General features: G+C 50.0%; 13 protein-coding genes across 13 annotated transcripts; 5 read left to right on the top strand and 8 right to left on the bottom strand.

Moving 5' to 3' along the window:
* Positions 1-256: 256 nt before the first annotated feature.
* cbf5 (pseudouridine synthase CBF5) lies at positions 257-1,915 on the bottom strand (the record flags this gene model as incomplete). The annotated part of the gene is made up of 4 exons (XM_057265769.1): positions 257-783; positions 841-1,472; positions 1,577-1,733; positions 1,807-1,915. 4 exons carry the CDS (start codon positions 1,913-1,915, stop codon positions 257-259), a joined length of 1,425 nt encoding a protein of 474 aa, XP_057123489.1.
* A 427-nt stretch (positions 1,916-2,342) lies between these two features.
* Positions 2,343-3,792, bottom strand: N7481_006549 (uncharacterized protein; the record flags this gene model as incomplete). Its single annotated transcript, XM_057265768.1, has 5 exons — positions 2,343-2,788; positions 2,874-2,916; positions 3,193-3,422; positions 3,484-3,662; positions 3,731-3,792. Coding segments are annotated over 5 exons (960 nt in total), but the record flags the coding sequence as incomplete, so codon positions are not given.
* A 548-nt stretch (positions 3,793-4,340) lies between these two features.
* N7481_006548 (uncharacterized protein) lies at positions 4,341-5,576 on the bottom strand (the record flags this gene model as incomplete). The annotated part of the gene is made up of 2 exons (XM_057265767.1): positions 4,341-4,720; positions 4,838-5,576. The coding sequence occupies 2 exons, from the start codon at positions 5,574-5,576 to the stop codon at positions 4,341-4,343; spliced, it is 1,119 nt and encodes a 372-aa protein (XP_057123487.1).
* A 266-nt stretch (positions 5,577-5,842) lies between these two features.
* On the top strand, positions 5,843-6,978 carry N7481_006547 (prephenate dehydratase PHA2; the record flags this gene model as incomplete). The annotated part of the gene is made up of 3 exons (XM_057265766.1): positions 5,843-5,899; positions 6,069-6,260; positions 6,304-6,978. 3 exons carry the CDS (start codon positions 5,843-5,845, stop codon positions 6,976-6,978), a joined length of 924 nt encoding a protein of 307 aa, XP_057123486.1.
* A 972-nt stretch (positions 6,979-7,950) lies between these two features.
* Positions 7,951-9,582, bottom strand: N7481_006546 (translation termination factor eRF1; the record flags this gene model as incomplete). Its single annotated transcript, XM_057265765.1, has 5 exons — positions 7,951-7,955; positions 8,024-8,780; positions 8,855-9,226; positions 9,310-9,359; positions 9,453-9,582. The coding sequence occupies 5 exons, from the start codon at positions 9,580-9,582 to the stop codon at positions 7,951-7,953; spliced, it is 1,314 nt and encodes a 437-aa protein (XP_057123485.1).
* A 988-nt stretch (positions 9,583-10,570) lies between these two features.
* Positions 10,571-12,719, top strand: N7481_006545 (putative transporter; the record flags this gene model as incomplete). The annotated part of the gene is made up of 6 exons (XM_057265764.1): positions 10,571-10,689; positions 10,748-11,715; positions 11,776-11,904; positions 11,961-12,058; positions 12,123-12,289; positions 12,356-12,719. 6 exons carry the CDS (start codon positions 10,571-10,573, stop codon positions 12,717-12,719), a joined length of 1,845 nt encoding a protein of 614 aa, XP_057123484.1.
* An 88-nt stretch (positions 12,720-12,807) lies between these two features.
* Positions 12,808-13,674, bottom strand: N7481_006544 (25S rRNA (adenine2142-N1)-methyltransferase; the record flags this gene model as incomplete). The annotated part of the gene is made up of 1 exon (XM_057265763.1): positions 12,808-13,674. The coding sequence occupies one exon, from the start codon at positions 13,672-13,674 to the stop codon at positions 12,808-12,810; it is 867 nt and encodes a 288-aa protein (XP_057123483.1).
* A 367-nt stretch (positions 13,675-14,041) lies between these two features.
* Positions 14,042-15,026, top strand: N7481_006543 (60S ribosomal protein uL23; the record flags this gene model as incomplete). The annotated part of the gene is made up of 5 exons (XM_057265762.1): positions 14,042-14,063; positions 14,415-14,452; positions 14,574-14,591; positions 14,678-14,859; positions 14,939-15,026. 5 exons carry the CDS (start codon positions 14,042-14,044, stop codon positions 15,024-15,026), a joined length of 348 nt encoding a protein of 115 aa, XP_057123482.1.
* A 790-nt stretch (positions 15,027-15,816) lies between these two features.
* On the bottom strand, positions 15,817-16,171 carry N7481_006542 (Tim10/DDP family zinc finger protein; the record flags this gene model as incomplete). The annotated part of the gene is made up of 2 exons (XM_057265761.1): positions 15,817-15,980; positions 16,066-16,171. 2 exons carry the CDS (start codon positions 16,169-16,171, stop codon positions 15,817-15,819), a joined length of 270 nt encoding a protein of 89 aa, XP_057123481.1.
* Positions 16,172-16,540: 369 nt separating this feature from the next.
* Positions 16,541-17,389, top strand: N7481_006541 (BUD31 family protein; the record flags this gene model as incomplete). Its single annotated transcript, XM_057265760.1, has 3 exons — positions 16,541-16,712; positions 17,003-17,133; positions 17,246-17,389. The coding sequence occupies 3 exons, from the start codon at positions 16,541-16,543 to the stop codon at positions 17,387-17,389; spliced, it is 447 nt and encodes a 148-aa protein (XP_057123480.1).
* Positions 17,390-18,695: 1,306 nt separating this feature from the next.
* Positions 18,696-20,817, bottom strand: N7481_006540 (forkhead box transcription factor; the record flags this gene model as incomplete). The annotated part of the gene is made up of 2 exons (XM_057265759.1): positions 18,696-19,706; positions 19,762-20,817. 2 exons carry the CDS (start codon positions 20,815-20,817, stop codon positions 18,696-18,698), a joined length of 2,067 nt encoding a protein of 688 aa, XP_057123479.1.
* Positions 20,818-22,904: 2,087 nt separating this feature from the next.
* N7481_006539 (aspartate kinase) lies at positions 22,905-24,820 on the bottom strand (the record flags this gene model as incomplete). The annotated part of the gene is made up of 4 exons (XM_057265758.1): positions 22,905-23,002; positions 23,123-24,372; positions 24,514-24,594; positions 24,699-24,820. 4 exons carry the CDS (start codon positions 24,818-24,820, stop codon positions 22,905-22,907), a joined length of 1,551 nt encoding a protein of 516 aa, XP_057123478.1.
* A 1,211-nt stretch (positions 24,821-26,031) lies between these two features.
* Positions 26,032-27,808, top strand: N7481_006538 (C78 family peptidase; the record flags this gene model as incomplete). The annotated part of the gene is made up of 6 exons (XM_057265757.1): positions 26,032-26,550; positions 26,635-27,102; positions 27,151-27,182; positions 27,246-27,403; positions 27,482-27,686; positions 27,778-27,808. The coding sequence occupies 6 exons, from the start codon at positions 26,032-26,034 to the stop codon at positions 27,806-27,808; spliced, it is 1,413 nt and encodes a 470-aa protein (XP_057123477.1).
* Between the last annotated feature and the right edge of the window lie 21 nt (positions 27,809-27,829).

Genomic DNA, 27,829 nt, shown 5'->3' with positions numbered 1-27,829 from the left:
TCGGCGGTTATTAGCCAATGACTTATTAAATATACGAAGAAGCTGAGTTCCAACTGCCTGGCCTGAGCAGACCAGAACTTAAGAAGACCAAAACAGTTCGAGTATACAGAACACATTGATTCGAGCAACAACTAAGTAACGAAAAATCTTCAAACCGACAGAATCCCTTTTGACCCAAAGACTCCGGATAAAAATCAAAATATGGTACAGGAAATAGACCACAGCCGTGGGTGGGGTCCACTCTTCCTGGCCTTCTCTATTCGCTGTCAGAGCTGTCCTCGGCCTGCTTGGACTTCCGGCGCTCCTTCTTCTCCTTCTTCTCCTTCTTCTTCTTCTTGCGCTCGGCCTTCTCCTCGGCGGTCTCGCCGTCGTGCTTGCGCTTCTTCTTATCGCTGTCGTCAGCGGCAGGGGAAGACTCCTCAGCCTTGGACTCCTCAACCTTGGGAGTGTCGGGGATGTGAGCGACGGGCTGCTCGCCGTCCTCAAGGGGAGCGTTGTAGTCCTTGTAGTCGGACTTCCACTTGGAGGGGGTCTCCTCGTTGGCGCGGCCGAACTTGTCCAGCTTGCCGGCGGACTTGAGCTTCTTCTTCTCAAGGGCGACGGGGCCCAGACCCCAGCGGCGGGGGTACAGGTCGCGCTCCATGATGCAGCGCTTGACCTTGGCGACGACACCGTGGTCGCAGGTGGTGAGCTCGACGGTGGACATCTGGGAGATACCAATGGCGATGGCCTCACCCTTGGTGGTCATGAGGACGACCTCCTCGCCAACCTCGATACCAGCCTCTGTGAAGGATAATTAGCATTGGGTTCATTTTAAAACAAAGATTGAACATAACGAACCGTGGCGGAGGAGACCAGGAATCATCAGCTTAGCACCGTAGGTGATAGCGTTGACGGCGCTGTCCTTGACGACAATACGCTTGTAGCTGGTGAGCAGAGACTCCAGGGGCTTGATGACGCGGCGGAGGTAAGACTCGTCACGCTGGTTGTCATAAACCCACTGGGCATCCATGACATCGTGCAGAGTAACCATACCGCTCTCCTCGTTCATGGCACCGGAGCGAACACGACGCAGCTCCTGCATGTGAGCGCCAACACCGAGCAGAAGACCCAGGTGGACACAGAGGGTACGGATGTAGGTACCAGCCTCACAGCTGACCCAGAAGACACCGAGGTGGCGGTCATTGTCAAACTCGTAGAGGTTGCTCTCGTGGACGGTACGGATACGGAGCTGACGCTTGACGGCCGAGATCAGGGGAGGACGCTGGAAGAGAGCACCGGTGAGGGTCTCCAGAGCGCGGCGGAACTGAGCCTCACCACCGGGAATCTTGTCGTGGAAGCGGACGACAGCAACGTACTCCTTACCGGCACCCTGCTGGGACTTAACGAGACGGGTGGCACGGTCAATGCAGACGATCAGACAGCCAGTGACCTTGGGGTCAAGAGTACCGGAGTGACCAGTCTTCTCGGATCTAAAGGGTAATAGGCGAGTCAGAATTGGCTGAATACAATTGATATCGAGTCTTCTGGGGGTTGGGGGTGGGAAGACTCGAAGGGTGTGGAGGTTGGATTTTACCTGAGGATCCGCTTCATCCAAGCCACGACTTCGTGACTGGAGGGGTTGGAGGGCTTGTCCAGGTTGATGACACCAGAGCTGACGTAGGACTTAAGGTCACGCTTAAGAGGGGAGGCACCAGCAGGGATCGGGGTGAAGTGACCGGTGCGAACGAGCACTGCGCAGAGAAAAGATTAGCCATGGCTCCCGAGAAGGCAAGAAGAACCCCGGAAAAGAAGAAAAAGACGCACACTTCTCGTAATTCTTGAGCAGAAGAGGCCAATCTTCCGTAGAGACGGTCGGCGTAACCGCCTCAGGCTTGATGGAGTAGTCCATCTCTTGGTTATTGACGGCGGCCATCGTGGTTGTTGGTTGTCGTTGGAGGCCAAAAAATTGTTCGGGAAGAAACCAAATTTTGCGGTGCGCCAGCTCCAACGCCAAATTGGGTTAGCGTCCGTTGGTCACGTGAGTATCAAAAAGCAGAGTCTTTACAGACAGATACAGCAAGCAGTATACACGAGAGTGTGTACTAATTACTACAGATTTTTACTATAATTATGTAATTACTACAACTGACATATTGCCTCTTAGCCTAAGCATATGGTTGATTGTTGATGCCACTTTATGTGCCAGCTAATTTACGGAAATTAGTGCGACTTCGCCACCTATGGGACACTGTAGTATGGTGCCCATAACTATTGAATGAAACGCTTAATACATGTAATTCATGCAATTGATTCACTTTCACGCGTTCCCCTGCAATCATATCCCACCACATCTCTTAAATTCAGCCAAGTCGTCGTCCAGCACCCCGACCACTCCAAGAATCCGGGGTCCGCTGGAACGCCGAGGCCCATCCACCACCAGAGGACGACGACGACGCCGCCGCCGTCGACGGCTCAGGCTGCGATGCAGGCTGACGGAAAGCTGTCCCATATGGGCGAACGGTGGGGTTCGAGGTGACCCCGCGGAAGTATCGACGCACAAAGCCCGGGGGTTTGATCCAGTTACGGCCGCCTCCGAAGGTGGGATAGATGCGCGTGATGAAGTCGTAGAGATGAGCGGCGAAAATACCCATGCCCTCAGCTAATGCTGCAGGCAGGCCATACATAACCAAAGTGAACGCAAGCATCGCGAAGGGCAGATACTCGACAGGCATTGGAATGATGATGAACGTCGCCCTCTTGCCGCGGTTATCCTGGGAGTAGGTGTAGACCATCGCCATGATGAGAGCTAAGACATCCTGGTCTTAGTATTCGAGAGCTTCGAGGGGGGTAGAACTGGCGGCTTGAGAGCTGAAAGAGGCGTAAAAGCTTACCGGAAGTGAAGAGCACATTGCCGAGGAGACAGCCTGAAGTGAGCTGGGAAAGGTCAGCATGCTGTTATAGAAATTGCATTGCAAAGGGCTACCGCGGTGGGAGATTGGATGAAGAATAGAATGAATGGTATTGGGAATGAATAATAGATAGATGAATATGTAGAATGTAGGGCACCCCAAAAACCGGCATGAACTTATAGGATCACGACAGCTATCTCAAGGTAATCCCACCAATCCCACACCGCATGCAGTACCATTTTTATTTTGCGAATGCGGTACTGCACGGGATGCAGGGGTAATCTTCCTCGATTTCAGGAACCGCTTCAGCTAGTTTTTGGCTGGGCGGGCAGATAATGCGAGGTGTTTGAATGAAAAGGAAAGGCAAGCAATAAAACAGAAAACGAAAACCAGACTCTCTCGAGATAAATCCCGGTTCAAGCGAGTCACTTACCAAGATCACAGAGGCTACAAAGACCAGATAGGTGAAGAAATCTTCTGGCTGGGTGAACCGAGGCGACGCGGTTTCCAGAGAACTGCCATAATAGTACACTGTGTCGGCCGGGTTAGCAGTTGGGTCAATTGACACCAATGCGATACCGAGGCACCATACTGAAATAGAGATCAAAGATGAACGCGATATTGCCGCCGGTTAGCATGAACGATGAGACCAGACGCCAGATCTGGGGAGGTAGCTTCCACAGCAGCCTTGGCAGAAAGACAACATAATATCCACTGAGAAGGCCGCCATGAACCAGAACCGATTGAACGAGAGTCAAGGCCGTGATCGTTCTGGAATATGAAAAAGACACGTAAGTCTTTGCGGGATCGAGCGGGTGAGCAAAGGCATTGCCACATACCGAGACACCGGAGGTGCCGCCCAGAAAGCATCCATCTCGAATGAGAGGTGAGTGAAAGAGAAGCTGGAAGGGTTAGAAGGAGTTCAGATCATGTCATTACAACCGAAGCAGTGAAGCACAGTAAGAATGGGAGTGAAAAAGAAAGGAAGGAAGAGCTTGAAAGAAGCGAGCGGAAAATAAGTACCGTGCGCCTTCGGGTTGGGTTTTTCCGGTTCCGGCCCCCGCCAAGACCGCGGCTCTTAGAATAGCTTGACTGAGTAGACTGGCAGTAAGTACCATTCTGCCTAGTGTTATAGAGTAGGGAAAGAAGAGTTCAATATACTAGTAGAGCTTGAACTACTAGTATACTAGTCTATCTAGTCTAACTGTCTAAGGCGTGCAGTATTTATCCATCGATCTAGACAAAGAGCATAGTACTAGTTAGCAGTATATATATTAGTTACCTAGTAGTGTAGTATAACAGAGTACAAGCCCGACCCGAGAACTTCAAGTTGAAGAGAACCTGACGATAGTCTGGATCATATTTGTCAATAAATGCATATGTACAACTCGCTACTCAAAATACTAGTAATCATTCATTCATTCAGCACAAGCAAGCAACAGCCCGAGCTCATGCTATCTCACAAGTTCTCGCCGTCCCCCTCACAGCCAACCCACCATCAGGACCCTCAATCCAAACATCCCAAGCCCCATTCTCATTCTTAGGCTTACCACAGACAGTCAACTCTTCCTCAACAAAAAGAGGCGCCAGATTTTTGTATTCGAAATCGCTGACTTGGAGGTTGACTTGTTTAAGTTGGCGCTGCAGCACGCTAAGCAGCAGGGTCAGAGTCAACGGGCCATGCACTAGACAGTTCCGATACCCTTCTTGGTTCTGCGTATAGTCCTTGTCGAGATGGATCGAGTGCGCGTTGAATGTTAGTGCCGAGAATCGGAATAGGAGGGCCTTTGTTGGGAGAATTGAATGGCGGAATGTTGCATTAGATGGCGCTGTGGTTGCGTTAGTGTCATTTCATTTCATTTCCCCTGGCCTCAGATCTAGATCTGCCATTTCCCGAGGAAAGGAGCGGAGTGGTGTGGTTTATGTATGTACTAGTTAGTACTCACATTTGACAATCCGACCAGGCCTCCCAAATGACTCCCGGTCCGCCTGAATCTCATCCGCACTCTTGACCCGCATAAAGATCAAATCTCGATTCTCAATAAGATTCGACTCCCCAGGCAAAGTCTCATCTTCCGTCCAAATGCGCCGCCAACTCTCCGCCTCCCCCTCGTCCTCGGGTACTGTGCCCACCCGTCGTTCAATAGTGACAATCACCTTCTCCTCCCCCTCGCGTCCCTTGACGGTCACATTGCGGATCGATTCGATACAAACAGCCCGACTCCCGTCGAGAAGGGGGTCTGGCCGCGGAAATCGGATATTACCACCTGCCCAGAGCCGTCGGTTAAATGGATCGCCAGGGGTATGGAGGATATCAGTGCCGTCGGGAAGTAATTGCGACAGGGATACCTGGGGCGGGAAATAGATCAAGTGGTGGGCGATCGGGAGCGGCGAGGGGCGTTGGATTGAAGGGAGGACTGGGACTGGGACTGTCTGTGCTTGAGTCTGTGTTTCGCTTGGATCTGATCGCGATCGCGCTAGTAGGTCGGCGAGGGTGAGGTTGAGAAGATGGGAGGGTTGAGGGTGTAGGTAGTCGTAGGTTAGTGGGAGCTTTCGCGTCGTGAGCTCATCGTGCAGTCTGACGGCGAGTGGAGTAGTCGAGTAGACAGCTCGACGTGTATATGCCGAAGCTAACGCTGATGCTGGTCCTCGCCCGAGCAAGGGTCGCCAGAAAGTCAACCCCATCGGAATTAAAACAGAAAATTGGGGGTCAATTGACTCCGGAGACTCCGACAGGCGAAGAAATGACGCGCATGGCCCTAGCTTTAAGCTTTCTCCGAAGTTCTGATTGGCCTTGTTCCTCAGGTTTCAATGCGGGCGAATTGAAGATGAGATGAGTAAAAGGATGAAAGGTTACCCACACCGCTCGGTGGACATCGCAAGCATTCATGTTCATGTTTATGTGCAAGATTCCTCCTCGATTCTTCTCCAGATTCCTTTCTTCTGCAAATATGTCGGAAAAGTTAAAGGTGGCCTTTCTAGGCCCGCTGGCCTCCTTCTCGCACCAGGTATGCAATCATCCTTGGGTTTTCTGGTCCTTTTGCCCTTTTCCTCCTTCCCACCCCCGCATCGCAGTACATGCATTAACGCCGACCCCCCGGTCTATTGCCAATCTATTGATAATCTTCATACGGCTGGCCTTATGCTTATGTGAACACTAACACTGATACTGACTAGGCTGCCGCCGAATCCTTTGCTAAAACATCAGCCGAGTTATTCCCCCACGTTTGCTTCGCCGATGCCTTCGCCGCAGTACAACAACAAGAAGCCGATTACGCCGTGATCCCCTGCGAAAACTCCACCAATGGCTCCGTCGTACAAACCCTAGACCTCCTCGCCGACCGATCAGACTTGTATAAAGATGTCAAAGTATGCGGCGAATACTACTTAACCGTACACCACTGCCTACTAGTCCACAAGGGCTCATATCCGGGGGGGACTCCCGAGCTACGACGGGAAAATCACAAAGCTATACACACACCCGCAAGCCTGGGGCCAATGTGACAAATTCCTAGCCAAATATTTCAAGGGAGTCGAGCGACAGGATGTATCATCTACATCTAAAGGAGCGGAGATCGTGTCCAAGGAGACCGAGGCCGACGAGCGCGGCGGTGCTATCGCGAGTCGATTCGCGGCTGAGTATCACGGCGTCGATGCTTTAGAAGAAAATATCGAGGACCGCGCGGATAATACTACCCGCTTCCTCATTCTGAGGAATATCCTCGCAGACCGGACGGCGGGGCTTCAATTTGAACAGCCCAATGTTCCCAATGGAGGAGATGCGCAGCCCCATCACGAAGCTACACACAAGACTCTCGTCTCCTTCTCGATCGACCACTCTTCACCAGGAGCTCTGGCAAATGCACTGCTCATTTTCAAAGCCCATGGCTTGAATTTGACTAGTATCAACACAAGACCTAGTTTGAAACGGGCCTGGCAGTATATTTTCTTCGTCGAGTGCAGTCGGACACCGTGTGCTGAGAACAATGATGCTGTATTGAAGGCTTTGAATGATCTCAGAGGTGTTACTGAGTCATGTAGAGATCTGGGGACTTGGAAAGATCAGTTGGGCGTGAGCATTATTTAGATTGGTGTGGTCTATACTCGTCTCGCATTCATATATTTGATACCTAAATTCATCCTTGAGCTCAGGTTCCAACCATCGGACCAGGTTCAAGTTGCTACAGTTGTCCAAGACCCACTCTACAAAGAGAATATTTGGTAAAAACATTGATGGAAAAAAGGCTGAATTTAATTCCTGTCCCGTGCTATAGGATCCAAGAAAGAAGATAGATAGAGCAAATAAAGGCCCTGTCCAAATAGTCCCAGAAAGAATCCATATAGAACAAGAAACAAGGTCACAAAATAAAGCATGGGAAATCTGATCCGATCCGCATAACAACAATAAAGTAAAAGAAAAATCATAAAAAAGCCAATGGTCCAATCTGGGAGAAAGATTTCTTATTTCTTTTCATCACACTTTTTGTGCAGAAGAAAAGAAAAAAAGGAAATGGGGGCCCTAAATCGAGACCGAGACCGAGAGCAAAGGGAAAAAGAAACAGCCAGTTCCCACTTCCACCACCCCGTGCCCTTTTTTCTCTATTTTTCGTATGGGCAATACACAAAACACAAAACACAAGGAGTTTTGTGGTGATTCGCTCAATAAGGCAGGGGTGGAAAGGTCGTGGAAGGGGTGGACATAAATGTTGCAGAGAATCGCATCCAACCTTTTTAATTCGCAAACTACACCTCCATGTTCATTCGACACTGAGGTAGACTCAGTGTGCGTACATCTTAGAGCTTGGATGACCCTGTGTTTGAAACAGTTAGGAATAGCTCGAGGTAGAAGGTAAGACGGCAAGGAAGAAAGGGAGGGGAGAAGAAACACACCTCTGAGCAGCATGCCAGAGTTTGGAACGAGCCTGTTGATGGATTCCTTTACGGATTCCTGGGTTCCATTCTCGGAGCCGCCTTTATGTCCGACGCGGCGAGCCGTCAGAAGGCTTGCCGCGGGAGCTTCTGGCCGTTCATCCTCGCTCTCTGCGAGGTTGCTAAACCGTCAATCTGTGGGGATGGTCAGTAAACGGATGCCCTGGGTGTTGGTTCAGAGATTAAATTGGTTCAGAACATACCGTCGTAGAACTCGTCGTCATCGCTATAATCAGCAAGCTGTTCAAAGTTGACCTTGTATCGGAGCATGGCACCAATACCACCGAAGCCCTTCACGAACTGGTTACCTTCACTGGATCGGTCCGAAACGAACTCCAGGTTGGCACCGAATTCCTTGTAGTTCTCGGCCAGCCACTCGAGGAAAGAGCTCGAGTCCACGACCTCCATCTCCAGACCAGTCTCCTTGTCCTGGAAGAGCTCGCGGTTCTCCTCCTGCTGCTTGGTGGTGTGGATAACGGTCTCCGTGCCAGCGGCATCCTTCAGCACCCAGCGGGTAACGTCCAGGTTCTCGTAAACGATGAGAATCTCAGCCGCACCCAGCTCCATAGCCTTGAGGGTATCCTCAACACCGTAGCAGACCTTGCCAGTATCCTGACTGATTTGCTCGAAGTAGGCGCCAATAAGCTTCTTCTCCTGGATGAACTTGACGTTGCTGAGGGTCTCGGCGGCCAGCTCGATGGCCTGGTTGAAGCCGTTCTCACCACCGTATGACACATCGACGACCTTGATGACCTTGGCTGCCAGACGTCCGTCGAACAGATCGGACTGGTTGAGGTCGTTCTTGAAATCGGCGGAACCGGCCAGGACGATACCGGCGACGTTGACCTTGTCGTTGGTGATGTAGTTCTGAACAGCCAATTCGGCGATCTTGCGGACGTAGTTGTGACGCTTTTCCTCACGGAGACGGGCGAAACGCAGCGCGGATTGACCACCACGGCCCTGGAGACAAAAAACAGTGAGCATGAGGTAGAGTGGGGTGGAAAAAGACGCATGATCATGCCGATTGTACTTACGTGCTTCTTGGGCAGATCGACTTGCAGGCGCTGGAGAATCTCACGGGTGTTTCCACTCAGAGTACCGAATAGCGCACCGTTACCGTCCATGATGATGAAACCGAACTTCTGGTCGGACTCGAGCAACTCGCTCAGGGCCTCGGTGTGGAACTTGTTGTCACAAAGGTAGAGTGAGGTGTTGATGGGCTTGAAGGGCTCGAAATCGATGTTAATCTTACGCTCCTTTCCCTCGGAGGTGATAATTTCACCACAGTACACGACCAGTCCATTTGGAGGAACCTTGTTGTACAACTTGAGACGTTGCTGGGTGGAGGTAATGGCCGACAGAACGGAAAGACGGTTGACACGAGACTTGATGTTGGAGGCAGTACCCTGTGGTGTCACATATATATTAGCACCGAGAAATGTGGAGGGGGAGGAGATGAAAGGAAAGACTGAATGGCGGGGCAACATACATATTCTTCAGCCAACATTCGTGCCGCTTGAGAGACCTGAGACTTGGGGGCTGTATTTGAGTTAGCCAGTGTCGAGTGTGAAGATATATTTCAACCTAAAAAAATAGCGAGGGGTGTGCGAGGGGTATGCGAGGTGGACACACGGATAATGAGAGAAATCATAGAAGTTCCATTGCCACGAGCGGATTCAAGACGCTTGATCAGCTTCTTGACCTTCCAGATCTCAATGTTCTTCTCGGCCTCTCCCTGCTGCTGTTGCTGCTGGGAGCTCATCTTGGGCGAAGCGCAGGTGATCCGCAATCGATCGAAAGAGTATCAATGGCTTTTCCTGTAAACGCCCGACAAAACGAGAAACCCACAACGGACAAAGATTGAGGTTTTGGCTAACACCTGGGCGGAGACGAAAAAAGGTGTTAGTGAGTTGATCGAGGAGTATAAGGGGGAGAATAGGAATACTCAGAGAGTATCAGAGAGTAAAGGATGAGAGATAGGGGGGGGGGAATAGACACACCTGTACTTTACACCTTTGACGTAGAGTCCGACGGCAAAAATCCTCAGGCACCGTGGGGTTCGAGGGGTGAGTGGGCTGAGGTAAGCAGTGGAATGGGTGAAGTGGGTAGTACCGGTACTTCTCATATAGTGTTAAACCCCACTGTTAAAGAAGTACCAATACTTATACCCGCCACCTCGTGCAAATTCGTCGGTGGCTATAAACTGCGGGTTGGATTGACGTGCAGTGCAGCCCGGTTTCAGCTTGGTTTTGGGCGTGATTTTGTCTGATTTTTCTGATTTTACTATATATATTTTTTTCCTTTTTTCTCTCGGGCGGCGCATCTCCGATGTCGTCTTATAGGGCCGAGAATATGGAAAAGTGGTACCCTATGGTACCTGAAAGTGGATTTGGATACAGTGAATGATATGCCCCAAATGTGTATACATACTCATATTCATACTACTAGTATACTACTAGAGAATAACCTATTTCCACCATGTTAATCACCTCCACAGTGTACCTATGAGTAATGACCGTGTCTGGCCGCTTATCAGCTACGCTATCAAACTTATCACCCCACACTTCCTAAGGTTGGTTAGCAGGGCACTCTAACCTTAGGGAAGCTTCCTGTCCCCGTGCCACTTACCCTAGTCTCCATTTCTTATCTCTCCTCTCCTCTTCTCGTTCTTCTCGCTCTTCTCCTATAAAAGGGCGCCTACCTCCCCCCTCCGTCGGAACCCGCCCGTCTTCTGGTCTAGCAAAATCCAAATGGCTGCCAGGAACGACGACGAGGCTACCTTCGGCCCACTGAGGATCCCCAACTCGTACGACTACGGTAACCTCAATCGAGACACGGTAACTGAGGCTGAGACGTGGGGCCGACGAAGGTGAGCCACCGCTGGACCAAATGAAATTGAAAGTCTTGATTCCTAACGATAAATCCAGATCATCCTCCTTCTCGCGGATTCGCCAGGTCGGCGGCCCGAACAGCATCGACAATTTCGCCCGCTCTTGGCAACGAGCCGCCTGTTTCCCAGAGGTACTACCGCGACGCTCGTCCTTCGTCGACGCAGAATCAGACGATGATATTGCCATTGCGACGGGTCAGGATTATGACTATGGCTATGCACCCCGGAGCTCTTTCCCATCCATTGGTCGGAATTCCGATATAGAGCGCCCTCTTCTCTCCGAAGACTCTGACGACGCTAATGATCACGACGATGAGCCCGACAGACAGAACAGAGGGGTTTCCAGCGCGGGACTCCTGGCTTCTTCTCTGGATCGAAGCTTCGCCGCCTCTTACGGCACGATCTCTTCACGGGTGAGCGAGTCCGCGCGACGAAATGCAATTAAATTCCACCAGGAGCAGCAGATCGGTGATGGGCTGGGAGATCCGGACCGGGAGCCTTTACTTCTGAAGCATGTTCAGCACGATGACGGGACGCAGGAGGATATCGTGGTCGGGCAATCGACTCTGCCTCAGACGGTTTTCAACTCGGTCAATGTGCTGATTGGTATCGGGCTGCTGAGTCTTCCCTTGGCGATGAAGCAAGCTGGCTGGCTACTGGGACTAAGCTTTCTGGTGTACTCTGCCCTGACTACCTCTTATACGGCTAAGATTCTGGCCAAGTGTCTCGATGTCGATCGCACTCTTGTCACATATGCGGATCTGGCGTATATCAGTTTTGGTCAACAGGCTCGTTTGCTCACTAGCTTTCTTTTCTGTTTGGAATTGCTAGGCGCCTGTGTTGCTTTAGCTGTGCTCTTTGCGGACAGTCTGTATGCCTTGATTCCGGGTCTCAGTATTCTGCAATGGAAGATTGTTTGCGGGTTTGTTCTGATCCCGCTTAACTTTCTGCCGCTGCGGTTTCTCAGCGTGACCAGCATTTTGGGCATCATTTCTTGCACATCAAGTGAGTGGGCATTGTTATCCTTTCAAGCTAGGCTTTTCAAAACTAACCAGGGTTACCTAGTCGTACTCCTCATCTGCGTTGATGGTTTGATCAAACCCGATTCTCCGGGTTCCCTGCGCCAGCCAGCCAAAACAACTCTCTTCCCTGAGAACTGGGCCACTTTGCCTCTGAGCTTTGGTCTAATTATGTGTATGTTGCAAAAGGTCGTCTTCCGGTCTGCTTTCAAGTGACTAATCATTCTCTAGCTCCCTGGGGTGGACATGGTGTCTTTCCCAATATCTACCGTGACATGCGCCATCCCCGAAAGTATGGAAAGAGCTTGCGGGCCACTTATCTATTTACAGTAAGAATAACACAGACAGATGCATACATATTCAAACTTGAACCACATGACTAATAGAAACCAGTTCTCCCTTGACTGCTCCATGGCCATCATCGGATGGCTGATGTTTGGAGATAGCGTCCACGACGAAGTCACCGCCAACATCCTCGGCTTGGATGAGTATCCGAAAGCCATATCCATCTGTATAATAATATTCATCGCCATTATTCCGCTCACCAAAGTGCCATTAAAGTGAGTTGACCTTGACAATCCGGAATTTGAATTTGAAAACACCACCCCGCTAACGTACGACACTAGTGCTCGGCCATTGGTGGCAACCTTTGAAGTCCTCTGCGGCGTGAAAGTCCCGGGACATGGACAATCGGGAGAGAATGAACAGAAATTTCTCCGGATTGCAGTTCGAATTTTCACCGTCGCTCTCATCGTCGTTTTGTCCATTATTTTCCCGTCATTTGACAGAATCATGGCGTTCCTGGGATCGTTCTTGTGCTTTACCATTTGCATCATATTCCCACTTGCATTTTATTTGAAGATCTTCGGTAAGGAGATCAGTCGGCGTGAGCGAATTTTCGATTGGTTCCTGTTGATCACATCCACCATCTTGGCGGCTGTTGGGACCGTTTGGGCATTCTTGCCCCGCGAGTTGATTGCTGGCAATTAGGCCAGCGGCCCGGTCCTTTGCTTTGTTTTTATGCTTCTTCTTCGTCTTCTCAGTGATGAATTATAAGACCGTTTCTCTCACTCTCATCTCATCCCTTTTTCAGAATGATAGAGAAGTTGTTCCGAGTGTGGCCAGGGTTGAGCATTTCCTTTTTGAAGGACTTCGTCGGTACCTTGGAACCAGTATGATTCCATAGCTGATAAATCAACTTGGAAGTCCGCTTGCTCTGCGCGAGCTCGAACCCCAAACTAGACAGGATATCGAGCAGGCGCTTTTCAGTCACATAACGAGAATTGTCAACGCACGCGACAGGCAGAACAAGGAAGAGAGTAGGAGGGAGCGAGATAGGACAATTTGAAGTTAGAAACTTCACGCAGCGCTTGAGCATTTCACCACGTCCTGTCGCGTCCGGAACGTAGTTTAGCACCAATGACAAACTGATCAAATGAAAGCGCTCCTTATCCCCATCCGTATCTGCAGGTGGTAAAGGCCGCTCCATAAAATCCTGTTTAAGAATGCCAGGCTCTTGAGAATTCAAATCAATGCGCGAAACTTCCAATGAAGGCGTTCTAGAAATGACATTCTTCGTACTCAGAGCCCCGACTTCCAGAACGCGGAGCTTGGGAAGACTTGCGTTCCACTCGTTGAGTTGCGGCTTGATCCAATCTAGGAGAAGTTTGCTGGAATCACCGCCTCGCTCGAGAGATTGGCCGATTTTGCTGGCGGTCTGGTAGCTTTCCAGACCTCCGTTAGCCTGGATTTGAGCGTCGATACTGCTTATGCGGGCTTCATCGCCTGAACGTTCAGCTTGGGCTCGCGCTTTCAGGAGCTGGTGGTGAGATCGAATCAAAGTTCGCGTGGCCTTGGATGATAATGCCGCATGTTGTGATTTGATCGTAGGAGGTCGAGTACTCGACAAAGAGCCTAATTTCTTGGATCGCTTGCTGGGAGCCATTATGTCTCAAAAGTCAAGACTCCGGGAAGTAGATAGAATTGTGTTCAGCGGTCCAAGCGGATCAGCATGACTTGGAGGTGGTGAAACTCGTTGCCGTAGCAAAATAGTCACTGTAAAATGATCAAGCCTAATTAAACGGCGAGACAAATAAATCCCAATCTTGACAATTTCCAGGCCAATCTAGCGGCATCAAAAAAAAAACAGCCGCAATAAAGTGCTGAGTCAGCTATGGCGGATGACTAAGGCGGGTTTGGCCACAGATCACCTGACCCACACAGCGCTAGGGTTTTCGCTTAGCGAAGTCACCCGCAAATTGTTCGACAATCGACACAGCGACAATCATCACGACAAGCGGACGACGACAGCCATGGCCCCTACCAGCAAGACAGGTACGTTGGCTTGCATCGAATACTCTATACACTGTTCCCTTTCAATTGCGAATTGTGCGAGAATGTGCTCTGGGTGGAAGGAGGAAATCGATGTCGAAATCGAAATCGAAATTGTTGGATCTCAAAATTCCACACTTTGAAGAACGAACACACAGACGATCAAAGCAACGACAACACACTGGCACCAACTCGCTCTCGAAGATATCAACATTAGAAACGAAACTCGCACCGTCTCGACTCTTTTTTTTCCGGATCCTAGGGCACATTTTGACATCGCATGATTCGCAATTTCTTCCTTGGAGAAATTAATCACCATTTACACCACACGAATACTAACATGCATTCTTATAGCCAACGCTGCCGCCAAGGCGGTCGTTAAGGGATCTTCCGTACGTTCCTGTCCATGATTTATCTCCCCAAGAGGCCCGATTTACCGATTTGCCCGCAAAATCGGGGAATCCGGGATCTTTCGCCAGCAAGAAAAAAAAATACTAACGACTCGACCAATAGCTTCACAAGTCCCGCAAGGTTCGCACCTCGACCACCTTCCACCGCCCCAAGACCCTGCAGCTCTCGCGGTCTCCCAAGTACCCCCGCGTCTCCATCCCCGTCAGCCCCAGCTCGACGCTCAGAAGATCATTCTGTACCCTCTCAACACTGAGAGCGCCATGAAGAAGATCGAGGAGAACAACACCCTGGTCTTCATCGTCGATATCAAGTCCAACAAGCGCCAGATCAAGGCTGCTCTTAAGAAGCTGTACGACGTTGACACCGTCAAGGTCAACACCCTGATCCGGTATGTGCCCCTCACCTGACACGGGGTCGGAAATTCCGCCCGCCACCAAGAGAGCGTATTGCTAACAATCACACTCCAGCCCCGACGGCTCCAAGAAGGCTTTCGCCCGCTTGACCCCCGATGTCGATGCTCTGGACATCGCCGCCACCAAGCTGGCCATCGTCTAAAAAGGAAAGGAAATGGATTTCTTAGGGTTTGGGCGAAAGTTGTTTTCCACCGCGGTGATTCTCAATACCAGCCAGTTCCTTGGCTGTATCAGCGGCATCAAGGGCTGAATGATTAAAAAAGAAACATTTCTTGACACGATTCTAAATGAATCAGATCCGTCGTAGCTGTGCCCGTAGCTTGTTATCTTGTTCCCGTACGTATTATTGCTGGGGTTCGACAATCCTTGGGGGTCTGGCAGGTAGCCAGTGGTTATATCTGCCCATCTCTCAGAGACATAGACATAGGTTATCGGTGTCTTACCGGATCTCAATGCCCTAGCCACAAGGCTCAATGTCCACGAGAGCGTCGAGCCATTCCGAGCATCACTCATACGCTTATTAGTACCCCAAAGATGCCCCGGTTTCTCCGAGTTTACACATACACCTACGTATACAGAAGAGACGGAGATAAAGTAAAAAGCAAAGCATTCTATACAAGGGAAATCATTCATTTGTCTCTAGTATACAAGCGACCCATAAAGTCGAAGAGTCTCATCTCATCCCCAGACTCCAAAAAGCAACGGTCCAGACCAAAAGGTGTCTCACCAACACCAAGGAACTCGAGATTTATACCCTCAAAGTCCCAGTGATAACTAGTGTTGACCAAGTAACTTCTTTCCAAAGCCACTGCTCATCGGGACCGAAGACAAGACCATGCGGAAATCCGATCGATCTATCATCGAATCCAATCCAATTATCCAATTCCGCATATATCACATCACATCACGCCCAGCGAAAGGGAATCGACAATCTATCGCATGTTTTGCAACTTGGTGATGACGGCACTCTGAGTATCCATCCATCGCTGAACACAGTTCTCAGCACAGGACTCCTCGTCCCGAGACAGAGCGCCGGAGGTAATAGGGCGGCCGGTGATGCACTTCTTAAAGCAGATGTCGCCGAGCTGGTGGACGGCTAAATAGAAAAGTAAATAATTAGCGACGGGACGAGGTAACGCGACGACTCAATCTTGCGACAAGCTAAGCTAGGGCCAACTCACCCTGCTGGATGGTATTCTTCTGCGACTCGTTCTGCAGGATCTGGCTCAGATCCTTCTTGTCGGCCTCGCTGAGGTTGGAGATATCCATCTGAGTCTGGGGATCCATTTTGAAATAATAATATGCGGAAATCCGTAGCGTAAACCGGGTGGGGAGGAGAAATAAGAGATGGAGATAGGTTGGTTCGTTCAATTGGTGTACTCGTAGTTTAAATCAGGTTGCAGCTGTGACCGCACCGAAGCTTCGCCCGCAAAATCGTAGGCGGTATAATGTGGCAGAATGATGCGGGCGAATCTCCGAGAAATTAGATTCGCCATTAGCTATCTTACCTTGTCTCTGATATCTATCATCTGCCTTCGTCTTTCTCCCCCCGCCTCGTCTTTCGTTTGAGGCTGAGGCTTAGTCTTAGGCTTATACGAGTGTCATTTGCGCCTCATCGAAAGAATCGAATCCCACCCAAGCAAGACAGCCGCAGTCATGCCTCCCATTCGCACCTCCCGCAATCGCAAACCGCCACCCGCTGGCTTCGACGACTTGGAAGATACCCTGCTGGAGTTCAGCAATAAGATGAAAGATGCGGAGAATGCATCACACGAGGGAAAGAAGAAATACGAGGTTCTCTGGCCTATTTTCCAGATCAGTCATCAGCGTATGTATCACCCCCGAACCTTTGAGTTGAGGTTGAGGAATGGGACTTGCTCGAGTCCAGTCTGCCCACATACACATACACATGCACATACACCTACCTTCTGAGAGTCCTTCACACACATACTCTGCTGTGCACCCTTTCCTCTTCCTCTATCCCTACCCGAAAGGTGTCTCCAAGCTCCAAGTCCTCGAAGAATACACCCCACCCACCAAATACCCCATTCCACTAGAGCCCATCCTAATCCTAATTCTCATTCTAAATCTGATTCTAACTCTCCTCGCTCATTCCAGGCTCCCGATATATCTACGACCTGTATTACGAAAAAGAGGCCATCTCCAAACAACTATACGACTGGCTTTTAAAGAATAACTACGCCGACGCGAATCTAATCGCAAAGTGGAAAAAACAGGGTTATGAAAAGGTATGTTTGAACACCTTTGCTTTGCTTTGAAATATACTATCCCTTGACCCTTGTCCCTCCTATTCCTCCTGTTCGTTTGGTTTCATCGCTAACTCAATTTATTTTTATTCAGCTCTGCTGTCTCCGCTGCGTCCAATCAAAGGAAACAAATTTCAACGCAACTTGCATCTGCCGCGTACCAAAGGCCCAACTGAAAGAAGATCAGTCGATTCAGTGCGTTAGCTGTGGGTGTCGTGGTTGTGCTAGTAGTGATTAGATTAGGTACCCTACCCTACTCTACTCTACTCGGTTGGGTTGGGTTGGGTTGGGCTGCTTGCACTACCCACCTACCGGAGAAAAATCAAATCATGGAATGGACTGGAATGGACTTTGGGCGTTTTGGGTTGCTTGCATCTAGTTGTGATGTTTATCATGGGCTCGATTCGATTCGATTCGATGTTGTTTTCATTGTTAGTATATGGGGCTTTGGTTGGATGGTTAATCAGATATGATACCCTTTACATTTGAGAGTTGTGTCGATGGAGGTCTTCTAGTAGTAGTAGTAGTAGTATTAGTATCTCCAGGGCTGGGGTATGTAAAGAGAGTAGTACATATTCCGTACATACCTAGCCAGTACTACACCCAGTCTAGTCCTTCGGCAAAAAAACCATACAACTTGAAGGATGATACCTAGTCAGTCAAATCGCTTACGCTCGGTACATAAGTAGTACTAGTACCAGCTTAGAGTACTGCTATGTATATATATATCTACAAGACTACTATACTAGATCCATACCTAAAGTAAAGTTACAACTTAAAACCAAGCTCAATGCCCAGGCTAGGTGGCAATCCACAAATAACTTGAAAGAAAGACTCAATAATCATCATGAATTCAAATTGCTACATAATCAATAGCGCCTTCATGTATCCATCCCATCCCATTCCTTCCATTCCATCCAGTCAATCCCTAACTAAAACAATCCATAGCACCCATACCAGTAAAAAAGAATAGAAAACGATAAATCCGTGACAACCCAACCCCAAATCCCAAATCATGAAAGCATCGCTTTGCTCATGTACATCTTAAGCATCGTCATTAAGGTCGTAACCAGACCAGGCCAGGCCATCCCGGGCTCGGCGCGGGGAGAGATAGAGAGATAAAAATCGGAGAGAATGCAGAAACCACCCTAGAGCGGCGCGGTGCTCTGCACTGCAGTGCAACGCTCCCAAGAACTCCCAAAAAAAGAATGTGTACCGCCCAATCGAAAAAAACCTGGTGACAATCCAATTCCAACTCCTCAAACGCAAACGCATACCCAAACGCAGGGAAATAAAAGCAGTAGACAAGCGGGCGCTTGTGTGTGGCAATCGCAGGAAGTAAAAAACAAGAACAAGAACAGCCGTGGGGGAGTAGAATATCTCGAATAGCGCCAGTGCAGTGTGGGAAAAAAGGACAAAGTCATGTCAAGTCAAAAAGCGGAGCAGAGTATCAGCGTGTATCAGCGTATGTTATGTCCTTGGTCCCATGGATCCAACACAGACCATGATCAAAGCAAAACAAATCAGAACGGGTGAATTTTTTTTTAGAACAAGGTGGTGTTGCTGCGACTAGTGAGTTGAGGTCGCGGATACAAAGACTTCGGCTTAAGCGAATCGTCCTTTGTAGTGCCTCCGATCTTTTGGAAACCCTGAAGTAGATCGACGCCGTCAACCTCATCAGGACTGTTATTGCTCTCGTCAAAGAGGTGGAAGGAGAAGAAGTCGTCTTGGCTTGTTTCGCCCAGTCGTCCAGTCTCCGGGAGCTTTGAAGGAGATTCCGGGAAGATAGCTGATTTAGATCGCGCAAGGGAAGGCATGCCGAGTCGGGTATTGACATTCACCGAGGTGATATCAGTTAATGCTGGATTGCTATTATCGGTACGCTGTCGCTTGACGGAGCGTTTTTCCGGTGAGCCACAGGCAGCTGGGGAAACATGCAGTGTATGGGCGTCGGCGAAGACGTCAAAGGTAGTGTGGAAGTGGTCATGTGGAGTATAGCTGTCATCATGGAGGTTGAAGGCCGGGCTCCAGGGGAGGTCATCTTCAGCAAGACCCAGATGCTTAATCGGGGAGTTGACCATCTGCTGAATTTTGCGTCGGTGGTTTCGAAGATTGGTATTAGGAGACACCGACGGTGGGGGCTTCGCCGGTTTCTTGAATTTGATTATGGGTGTTAATGGCGGAGGAAGCATGCTGACGTATCCACCACGCAGAGGTGAAGATCCAACAATGGCGCTGGCATCCTTCCGGGCAGGAGGTTGTCCAGGACTAATATCATGCGACGAGCTGCGTATCCGAGCAATCTCTTCTTCGGCGCGACCACGCTTAATGCGTGGCGGCTCGATGTCAAGATCAGAGGTAAGGATGTGGCCAGCCTTGTTAGGACGCATGGCGGAGGATTCAAGGGAGGAGAAGTAGCCACTGTCATTCATGGTGATGGACTTGCGCTTGCGAGGACGTTGAGCAGGGGTAGGGCCAGGTTGATGAGTTGGTGTGGGAGGAGTGCCTTGACGGGAGAACCGAGGAGGAGCGATGGGAGGAGAGGATCGAATGGCCTGTGGGGGGGGATGAACGCAGGGGGGCGGTGTGGTGTGGAGGTGCATGAATAACCTCGTCACTTGCGTCCTCCTGCAAGGCAGGATCGGATGCAGGCAAGGTGGCATCGGACGAAAGATCGTCGTTGCGCGAGGCTTTTGATGGTGGTGGAAGTTGTCGCGCCGGAGGTGGTGGTACCATCCACGTCGTCGTACTTGCACTCTGCGGTTGAGGGGCGAGATCTCTCTGGGGTACTGCGGGGAGGGGTAGGCTAGACATCGTGGCACGACGAACTTGCTTGTCCTTTAAGAATTGCAATTCCATCCCTGGCTCAATGACCCAGTAGTTGCCCTTGCCCGGATCATCCTTCGGTCGTTCTTGTTTGATGAATGCCTTGTTCAGACTGAGGTTATGCCGAATGCTATTCTGCCAGCCCGGATCGCTGTGCTTGTAGTAAGAAAACGTATCGGAAATCCATTTATAGATCTGGGCCAGAGTCAGACGGCGATTGGGCGCGCGCAGAATCGACATGCCGATCAGAGTCGCATAACTGTAAGGCGGCTTCGTGCCGTCGTCCTCGATTGGCGGCATATCATGAGGTTCAGGGAGGTGATGGAGCGGCGCGTCTTCGCGTTTTTGCTTCTTGACTGAGCGTTCCTTGAGCGGGGCAGCGTCCATCAGTGTGCGCTTCATGGGAAGCTTGGAATCATAGGACGGTTCAGGGAAGTCGGCAAAGCTGCCATTGAGAGAATCTTCCGGGCGGACGTTCTCCTTTGATGATTCGGTGTTGACACTGGAAAACGTAGTGAAGAGAGCCGACTGCGGCGGCATAGAGGACTGGGCGTATATGGGGAAAGGCGGTTTCTTGGCCGGGGAGTCGGTGGTGAACATGGGAGGAGCGGGAGCGGAGATGGGAACAAAACCGAGTTTACGTCCCGGATGCGCGCCGTGGACAGGAAATCCTTTTGTCGGCGATGGCCTGTGCGGGCCAGATGGATGGAATGAGTTTTCAATGGGTTGCAGTGGTAGCGGTGAGGGTTGGAGTCGGGGCTGCGATTTGATGGGTTCCTGTGCAGATGGGGCCAGCGCCGGGGAATTGTGCGCGCCGAGCGCTGGACGCGTCGATCCCATAATCCAAAGGGTAGGGAACGATGCGGAATCGTCAGCAGTCACCAATAGGGACCATATGACGCGTCGAAATCAACAATTGCCGGCGTGATGGGGGAAGGCGTGGGCAGGCGGGTTCAGCAGCGCCGAGTCCAACGGGTGATTGAAGGTGAAGAGAATTCGCGTCGAGCCAATAATGAGCCAGAACGGATGTGATAGTCAGCAACCTCAGGCCGTCATGCAGCGAGACTAGTCGTGATTGCAAGCGTTGGGCCACAAGGCGCTAGGACCGGGTGATACGTCCAATATGGGCCAGTCGAATCAGCGACGGATGAAGATGGAGAACTCGATAATTTGTGGAAATCACCACGAGCGAAGATGCTGTAAAGTAGGGGAAATCCCCGAAATTCTGTTCAGACGGATGCAATTTGTTCTATTTTCGAGGTCTTCGTAAGAGAAGCAGAGTAAAGTGAGATGGAAGGGGGTGGAAAGTGAAGTGCGTTGGGGAAGAAGAGGGGAATTGGGTAGATGAGGGAAGGCAGCAGAGCACAAAGCAGATGTGAAGGAGGCCTGGAAGTCGCGTCCCTTTTGTCTTCGGTACGTTCCCCTCTTTTTCTTAAGATCCCTTTGAACGCGAGTCAAGATGAGAGTTCAAGACGGGGAGGGGGGAGGTGGGGGGGAGGAGTGAGATGAGATGATAGTAGAAGTACGAAGTACAGTAGAGTATAACTGGTTTACTTACATACGAGTAGATGGAGAGATGATGTGAGGGCCATGATGGTGTACCACGATGGGACAATACCGGTATGGTATGGTAAGCATGCAGACGCGTCACGCGACTTAATATGAGGCTTGGCACCATCAATACCAGATTACACTGTATTCAATGACAATACCTCTGTTCCGCCGGTGTATGAAGGGATTGCTCCTTGCTTGGCATGCGGATCGGACCAACACAAAGTATGTGCTTAGATGCTCCACCCTGAGATCATATCCTACAGTAGCGTACTAGTATACTTTGTGTGAGGATCCGAGGTTATCTGCTACTAGTACGACTATCCGATCTCCCAGCGGTCCAGACTCGACTCGGCTTTGACTCCACGAGTCCCCCTACCGCCCACAACCTATCGGCTACCCCTAACCCTACATCCTCACCCAATATCATGCCATTCTCTTGGCTTCCCTCTTTCTATAATTAAATAATTAAATCCCCTTCCTCCCTTGTCCCCGCCTCCCTATTGGTACACGTCAGGAATGCGTATGTAACTCTGAGACAGCCGTCGCGTCGGATCATCCCTTGCTCTCTCCAGCCATTGGCCATGATCGACGGGGGATCTCCTTCCTGCAGGACCCTTGACTCAGATCACACAGTACATACTGTCTGTCTCGATGTCAGTAGTCAATGGGACGGGACGAGGCCCTCGAGGGTTCACTTTCGTGCGTGCGCTGCAGTAGCCAAAAGCCAACCCTAATCTATGTAAATCGTAGTTGGCCTGGGGTAGTAGCACGACTACTACTCGTATGTACCTAAGTGCTAAGTACCTATGCGAGGATTCAAAGTACCTTTGGTACCTACATTTATTCTGCATTGCGTACATTAGTACTCCGTACCTGCTTTGCTTTATGCACGTAAACTACGCAGAACCTTCCTTACAGTATTGACACCGCAATCATTGGAAACTTCTAATAAATATTTCATTCATATCCAATATACAGCGTATAGCTTATATTATTCTCCATTAAACCACCAGAAAGGGCTGCCAGTGGCTTACCCCCTTCATCATGAAACAGGGATCTTTCGAAATTCTATCTGCAGGAAACCCACAAAACGCCACATCCATGCATCGCAAAGAAGAAAAGAACACGATGCTGAATGACCTCACGGATATCTCTCTTCTCTTCTTTTTCATTTTCATAGAGAGAAGAAAGAGACTGAGAAGGAGAAACTCTCACAGGGAGCCTCCCTCCCTCCGAGGTAGATGCACGCCAACTTTTCTCTAAAATAAAACAAATGGCAAAAGCACAAGCAGAAGCAGAAGCAGAAGCAGAGCAGAACCGGCCCATGGGATATCTCAAACGTCAATGACTCGTTACCCACCCGCCATGGACATCTAGTCCAAGAAGGTGAACATGCTGGTGTGGATGATATTGAGAGCGCGGTCGGCGTCGCGCTCTTCGATGACGCAGGAGATGTTGATTTCACTTGCACCTGCAGGGGGGAAAGAAAAAAAGAAGTCAGCCTTTTAAAATTCAGGGGTAATTGACGGGGATAAAAAACGTGAGGGGCAACGTCGGGATCCACCATCGCCTCAGTCAGACTCAAACTCACCTTGCGAAATCATCTCAATGTTCACATTGTTCTCCCCAAGTGTGGTGAACATCCGCCCCGCCACACCGATCATGTTCTTCATCTGCTTGCCGACCAAACTCAGAATGGCCATTTCGGGAATAATATCGACCGTTCCATATTTGCCCAGATCATTCAGGGCCCCCTTTAGATCATCATCAATGACCTGGTATTCATCCCTTCCGTTACCATTCAGCAGGGGCGCCTCCGAGTGTAATGCCATCGACACGTGGACCTCGCTCGTCGAAATCAGGTCAATTGACAGGCGCCACTTATCCAATACGGAAAATATCCCGGCAAAGAAGCCGTGCGACAGCGATCGCTTATTCGAGTGAACATTGATGACCAAAATCTTATGTTTGATCGTGACGGCGGTAGGCCGTTTCGGCTTCTGCGCCAGACTCGAGCTCCGCGTGCGGAACAATCGCGGGTCGTGGCCAGGTGTACGACGCTCCAACTCAGCCGGGGAATCGGGGAAAATAACCGTGCCCTTGTTTCGGGGGTTCATGACGTTCTTAATGCGAATCGGGATCCGGGCGCGAATCACCTGCTCCATGGTAAATGGATGAATGACTTCTGATCCGTAAAAGGTCAACTCCGCCGCTTCGGACGGGGTAATCGCAGGCAAGAGTCGAGCCGTTGGCACTTTCCGCGGATCAGCCGTGAAAATACCATCGACCTCTTTCCAAACTTGAAGCTCCTTGGCATGCGTGCCAACGGCCACAAGCGCAGCGCACAAATCTGTATAACCACGTCCAACCTGGTCCAAGAGTCCGCCGGGGATGGTACCGAAGTAACCAGTGATGACGGGGACCCGGTGACCGCACTCGGCGACTTTCTTCCCCAGCGCCGCGGCGAGGGAGTTATAAAATGTCTGGTCCAGACCGTGGGTGCCGATGGGGAAGTCGATTATTTCGGAGAGATCGACATATTGTGAATCGACGCCGCGATCTTGCAGAAATGCGGCCATTAGGCGACAGCTCAGTTTTTCGCCTGTGCTGATCACTTTGTCCACGCATCGTGCGCTAATTTCGCCGAGGGTCTGGGCAGCTTCGAGGACTTTGAGGACTCGCTCGCATTCGCCGTTGATGTCTGCTACCACTTGCTCTTTCAGATCCACTGATTTCAACTGTTCCTGTGCCACTTGGGTATGCTCCAGGCGAACGGCCTCGACTAATACTTCATATTGCCGCGAATGGGAGTTCTCCGCATCCCGGGCTGCCCGCAGTAACCTGTCAGGTGAGAGAAAGGTTAGAATGGATCTAGCCGGTGATTGCGAGTGGTTCGGAAGTGGATTGTGAGGGGCTTCGTATATCGCAGGGCCGAGGATGGTGTTTCGATTTGGGGAATGCTTTAAAAGAGCCATGACTCACCGGTTTGTGGTGCCTTCGGCCTTGGTAGAGCTGCTTCGGGCTGAGCAGACGACAGCAACACGGTTGTCAATGAGACTGGGTCTGTAGTTGGGGGATCAAAATTAGTATGAATGTTGGCGAGGGTGACGGGGTCAAGTCATGGCCATCGTCATCGTCATTCAAGGGGACGAGGGGTATCAACATACTCGACGACCTGCTGGATAATATTCAAAGCGAACTTGCCAACACTGGTGCCGCCAAACTTTTGGACGACCCAATTGCTATGCAAGGCGGCGGGTGCCGGATGGTCTGCTTGAAAGGAAGCCATAACCACAAAACCACGAAATGCGAAACGAAAGATGAAGAGGAGCAAAAGCAAAGGGAACAGCGAAAGCGGAGGAGTGGGCCGGCAAAGCGGCCTTACAATGTCAAGCCGAACCCGAATATTTTTTCAGGTGAGTCAGTCAATTGAGTTTTTCCGCCTTCCCCTCCAGGAACGCGATGTCGGAGATGCCCCGCCAATCACGCCATCGTTATTCCCTCCCCGCGATGACGCAGTGGCAGAGTACGATGTGTATACAGGATAGTGTATGGATGATATTTAGTTATATTTATTGACATTAATATTGTATAGAATATATACATATATGTATATATATACTATCATCTATATTTATTTGTGTTACTAGGAGTTACACTATTGCCACCCTTCCGCATCCGCACCCATGGATCTACCCTATACATTCCTCGCCGGATTAGGCATCGCGCCGCCTCCGGTTTATGCCTGATAGTATGAGTACTACTAGTATAATATATGAGCGGTTTTAACAAGGCAACTCAAAAGTGATTCTTATCATGCAGTAGCTCTGATCATTTTCGATTTATGACATTTTGGTCTCTTCATCTCCGATTGCTACCCTAGAATCGGGGTAGTTCTAGGTTGTCTTATCGACTCCTGATTGGATGACAAATTCGATATATAATGTGTCTTACTGGAGCAATGGTGATCATTGATTAACCCCAGGTTTGCATGTGACATCAAGTCGGTGAGAAATAGAATGTGCGCTTTTACTAGAATAAAAATGACTCATGCAGTCCATTGTACCGACAGTTGTACCTGCCTGAGGCTATTATTAGGTGCAGTCACCATGGTAGTATATGGAATGGAAAAGAGAGATATTTCGAAGAACTGCTAACTGCTTTCCCTCGAGATCTCGACTCATAACAATTTTCGTCTTGGTCGCTTTTACCAAAGTCTTAGAAATTGATCGGGGTTGACTGCGCCAACAGTTGACAGTAAGACCAACCTTATAGATCAGGCGAGGCTATTCTTGCGTCCAAGTGGGTCTCACCCGCAATCACGTCTGCCCAGGCACCGCTATATTTTGAGATTTCGAGAAACCAAACCACCCAGAGACCAAAACCCAGCGCATTCATACATCCAATCAGATGCCGACTGCTTCTATGCTCTGGTAGTATCTCTGGATTATCTCGCACGTGGCTTGGAGATAAAGTCACACACCCTCAGAACCTGTCACCATGGCCGATCATATCATCCCATCATGTCCATTCTGTCCCTTCTCAGACCAAGACGCGACCTTCGTGGAGCAGCACATCGAATACTGTCACCCAGAAGGAGGTGCCCCGCCATCGCACACTTATGATTCACCCGCGTTCGAAACCACCAGCACCAGCCCATCCCCGTCCCCATTCCAGGTAGACGAAGATTCTACAGAAAAATATGTCGAATGTCCACATGGATGTGGTGAGACTATCACGACTGCCGAACTGGCAACACATCTCGATCTACATGTTGCAGAAGGCATTGCGCTGGATGACTGCGGGGAAGTCCAGAGTAGTCCCTTTAATACAGAACTGTCCAGCGAACCCGATCTACCGTCAGACCTAGACGACACCCGGGACCTCCACGTGAGCCAGAAAGGCAGCAAAAGAGGCGCCGATCGAGACTTCACTCGCTCGAACACTTCGAAACCAGCACAAGGACGAAGTCGCAGCCCCGTCGGAAAATTGGGCCCGGATGGTGCTAAACGACTGGGGGTAAGTAACTATACAATCCATATATCCTTTTCTTTCTCTCCCTCTCTCTCTCTCTCTTCAAAAATAATCTAACAATTCATCCAGCGCTCAGAATTAGGCCCACACGCCCACGAGAAAAAAATGCCCTCATGGCTAAAGAAAATGCTGGAAAAAGGCGGCCGCACCTCCAAGCAAACCCGAATCACGCCAGACGGCAGACTAGCCCGACACACGAGCGTAGAAAACGAAACCGAAAACCTCATTCCCGTCATTGCGAAACTCTGCGAACAGGATAGTTCCTCCCAGCGCGTCTTTCTCTGCAGTCCCAAGGTTCGCCACGTCTGCAAGATGCCGCGCGAAGGCGGATTTTGCGGATATCGGAATATCCAAATGCTTGTTTCGTATATCACGAAGTCGAAGAGTCTGGGTCATGAGCATTTTCCAGACGGCGTGCCTTCGATTCTGGAATTGCAGGATTTGATTGAGCGGGCGTGGGATTTGGGGTTTAATAGTACGGGTCGGACTGAGACCGGGGGTATTAAGGGGACGAGGAAGTTTATTGGGACGCCGGAGGTTAGTATTGTTGGCTAAGTGGAAGAAAACATGCTAATATTGTGGTAGGCGCAAGCACTGTTTATGAGTCTTGATATCCCGTAAGTTTTGATCAAAAAGGACCATGAATCAACGTTAGATCAACGACTAACATGCCCGTTCAGGTGCGATGCAAGCAGTCTGAGTGAAGCGAGCAATATGCGTGCACATATGGCCTTATACCAGGATGTTGCATCCTACTTTCGATCAAATTGCTCACTAGATGACGAAAAGAAGAAGGTCTCCATGACCGATCTACCTCCAATATACTTCCAGCACCAAGGTAAGTGAAGGTCTCTACTGAGTTAACACTTAACCTACCAACTCTCCTCTGAGGCTGAGACTAAACTAATACGACCAGGCCATTCAATGACAATCATCGGATTCGAGATTCGCGATAATAACACCGCCAATCTGCTCGTCTTTGATCCTATGTTCAAAACATCGCCTGCAATGAGCCGTCTTATCGGGACGTCTGCGAAATCTGATAACCCCGCCCGTCTGTTGAAGGCGTATCGGAGGGAGACTCGGTATCTTCAGAAGTATAAGATGTTTGAACTTCTTAAGTGCGTGTTTTGACTTTATCTTTATCTTTATCCTTCTCCTTATTGACCTACGGGGTTGGGTTGTTAATGGTTTGTTGCTAATCCGCGATAGGTTACCCACTCCTCAACCTGCGCCAAATTAGGTCAGATCTCCACCTGTATGC

Source organism: Penicillium waksmanii, assembly GCF_028829765.1.
Source record: "Penicillium waksmanii strain IBT 27052 chromosome Unknown utg000005l:1.0-5232799.0:1.0-5237142.0, whole genome shotgun sequence".
NCBI classification, from domain to species: Eukaryota; Fungi; Ascomycota; class Eurotiomycetes; order Eurotiales; family Aspergillaceae; genus Penicillium; species Penicillium waksmanii.
This window is presented reverse-complemented; position numbering and strand designations above follow the sequence as displayed.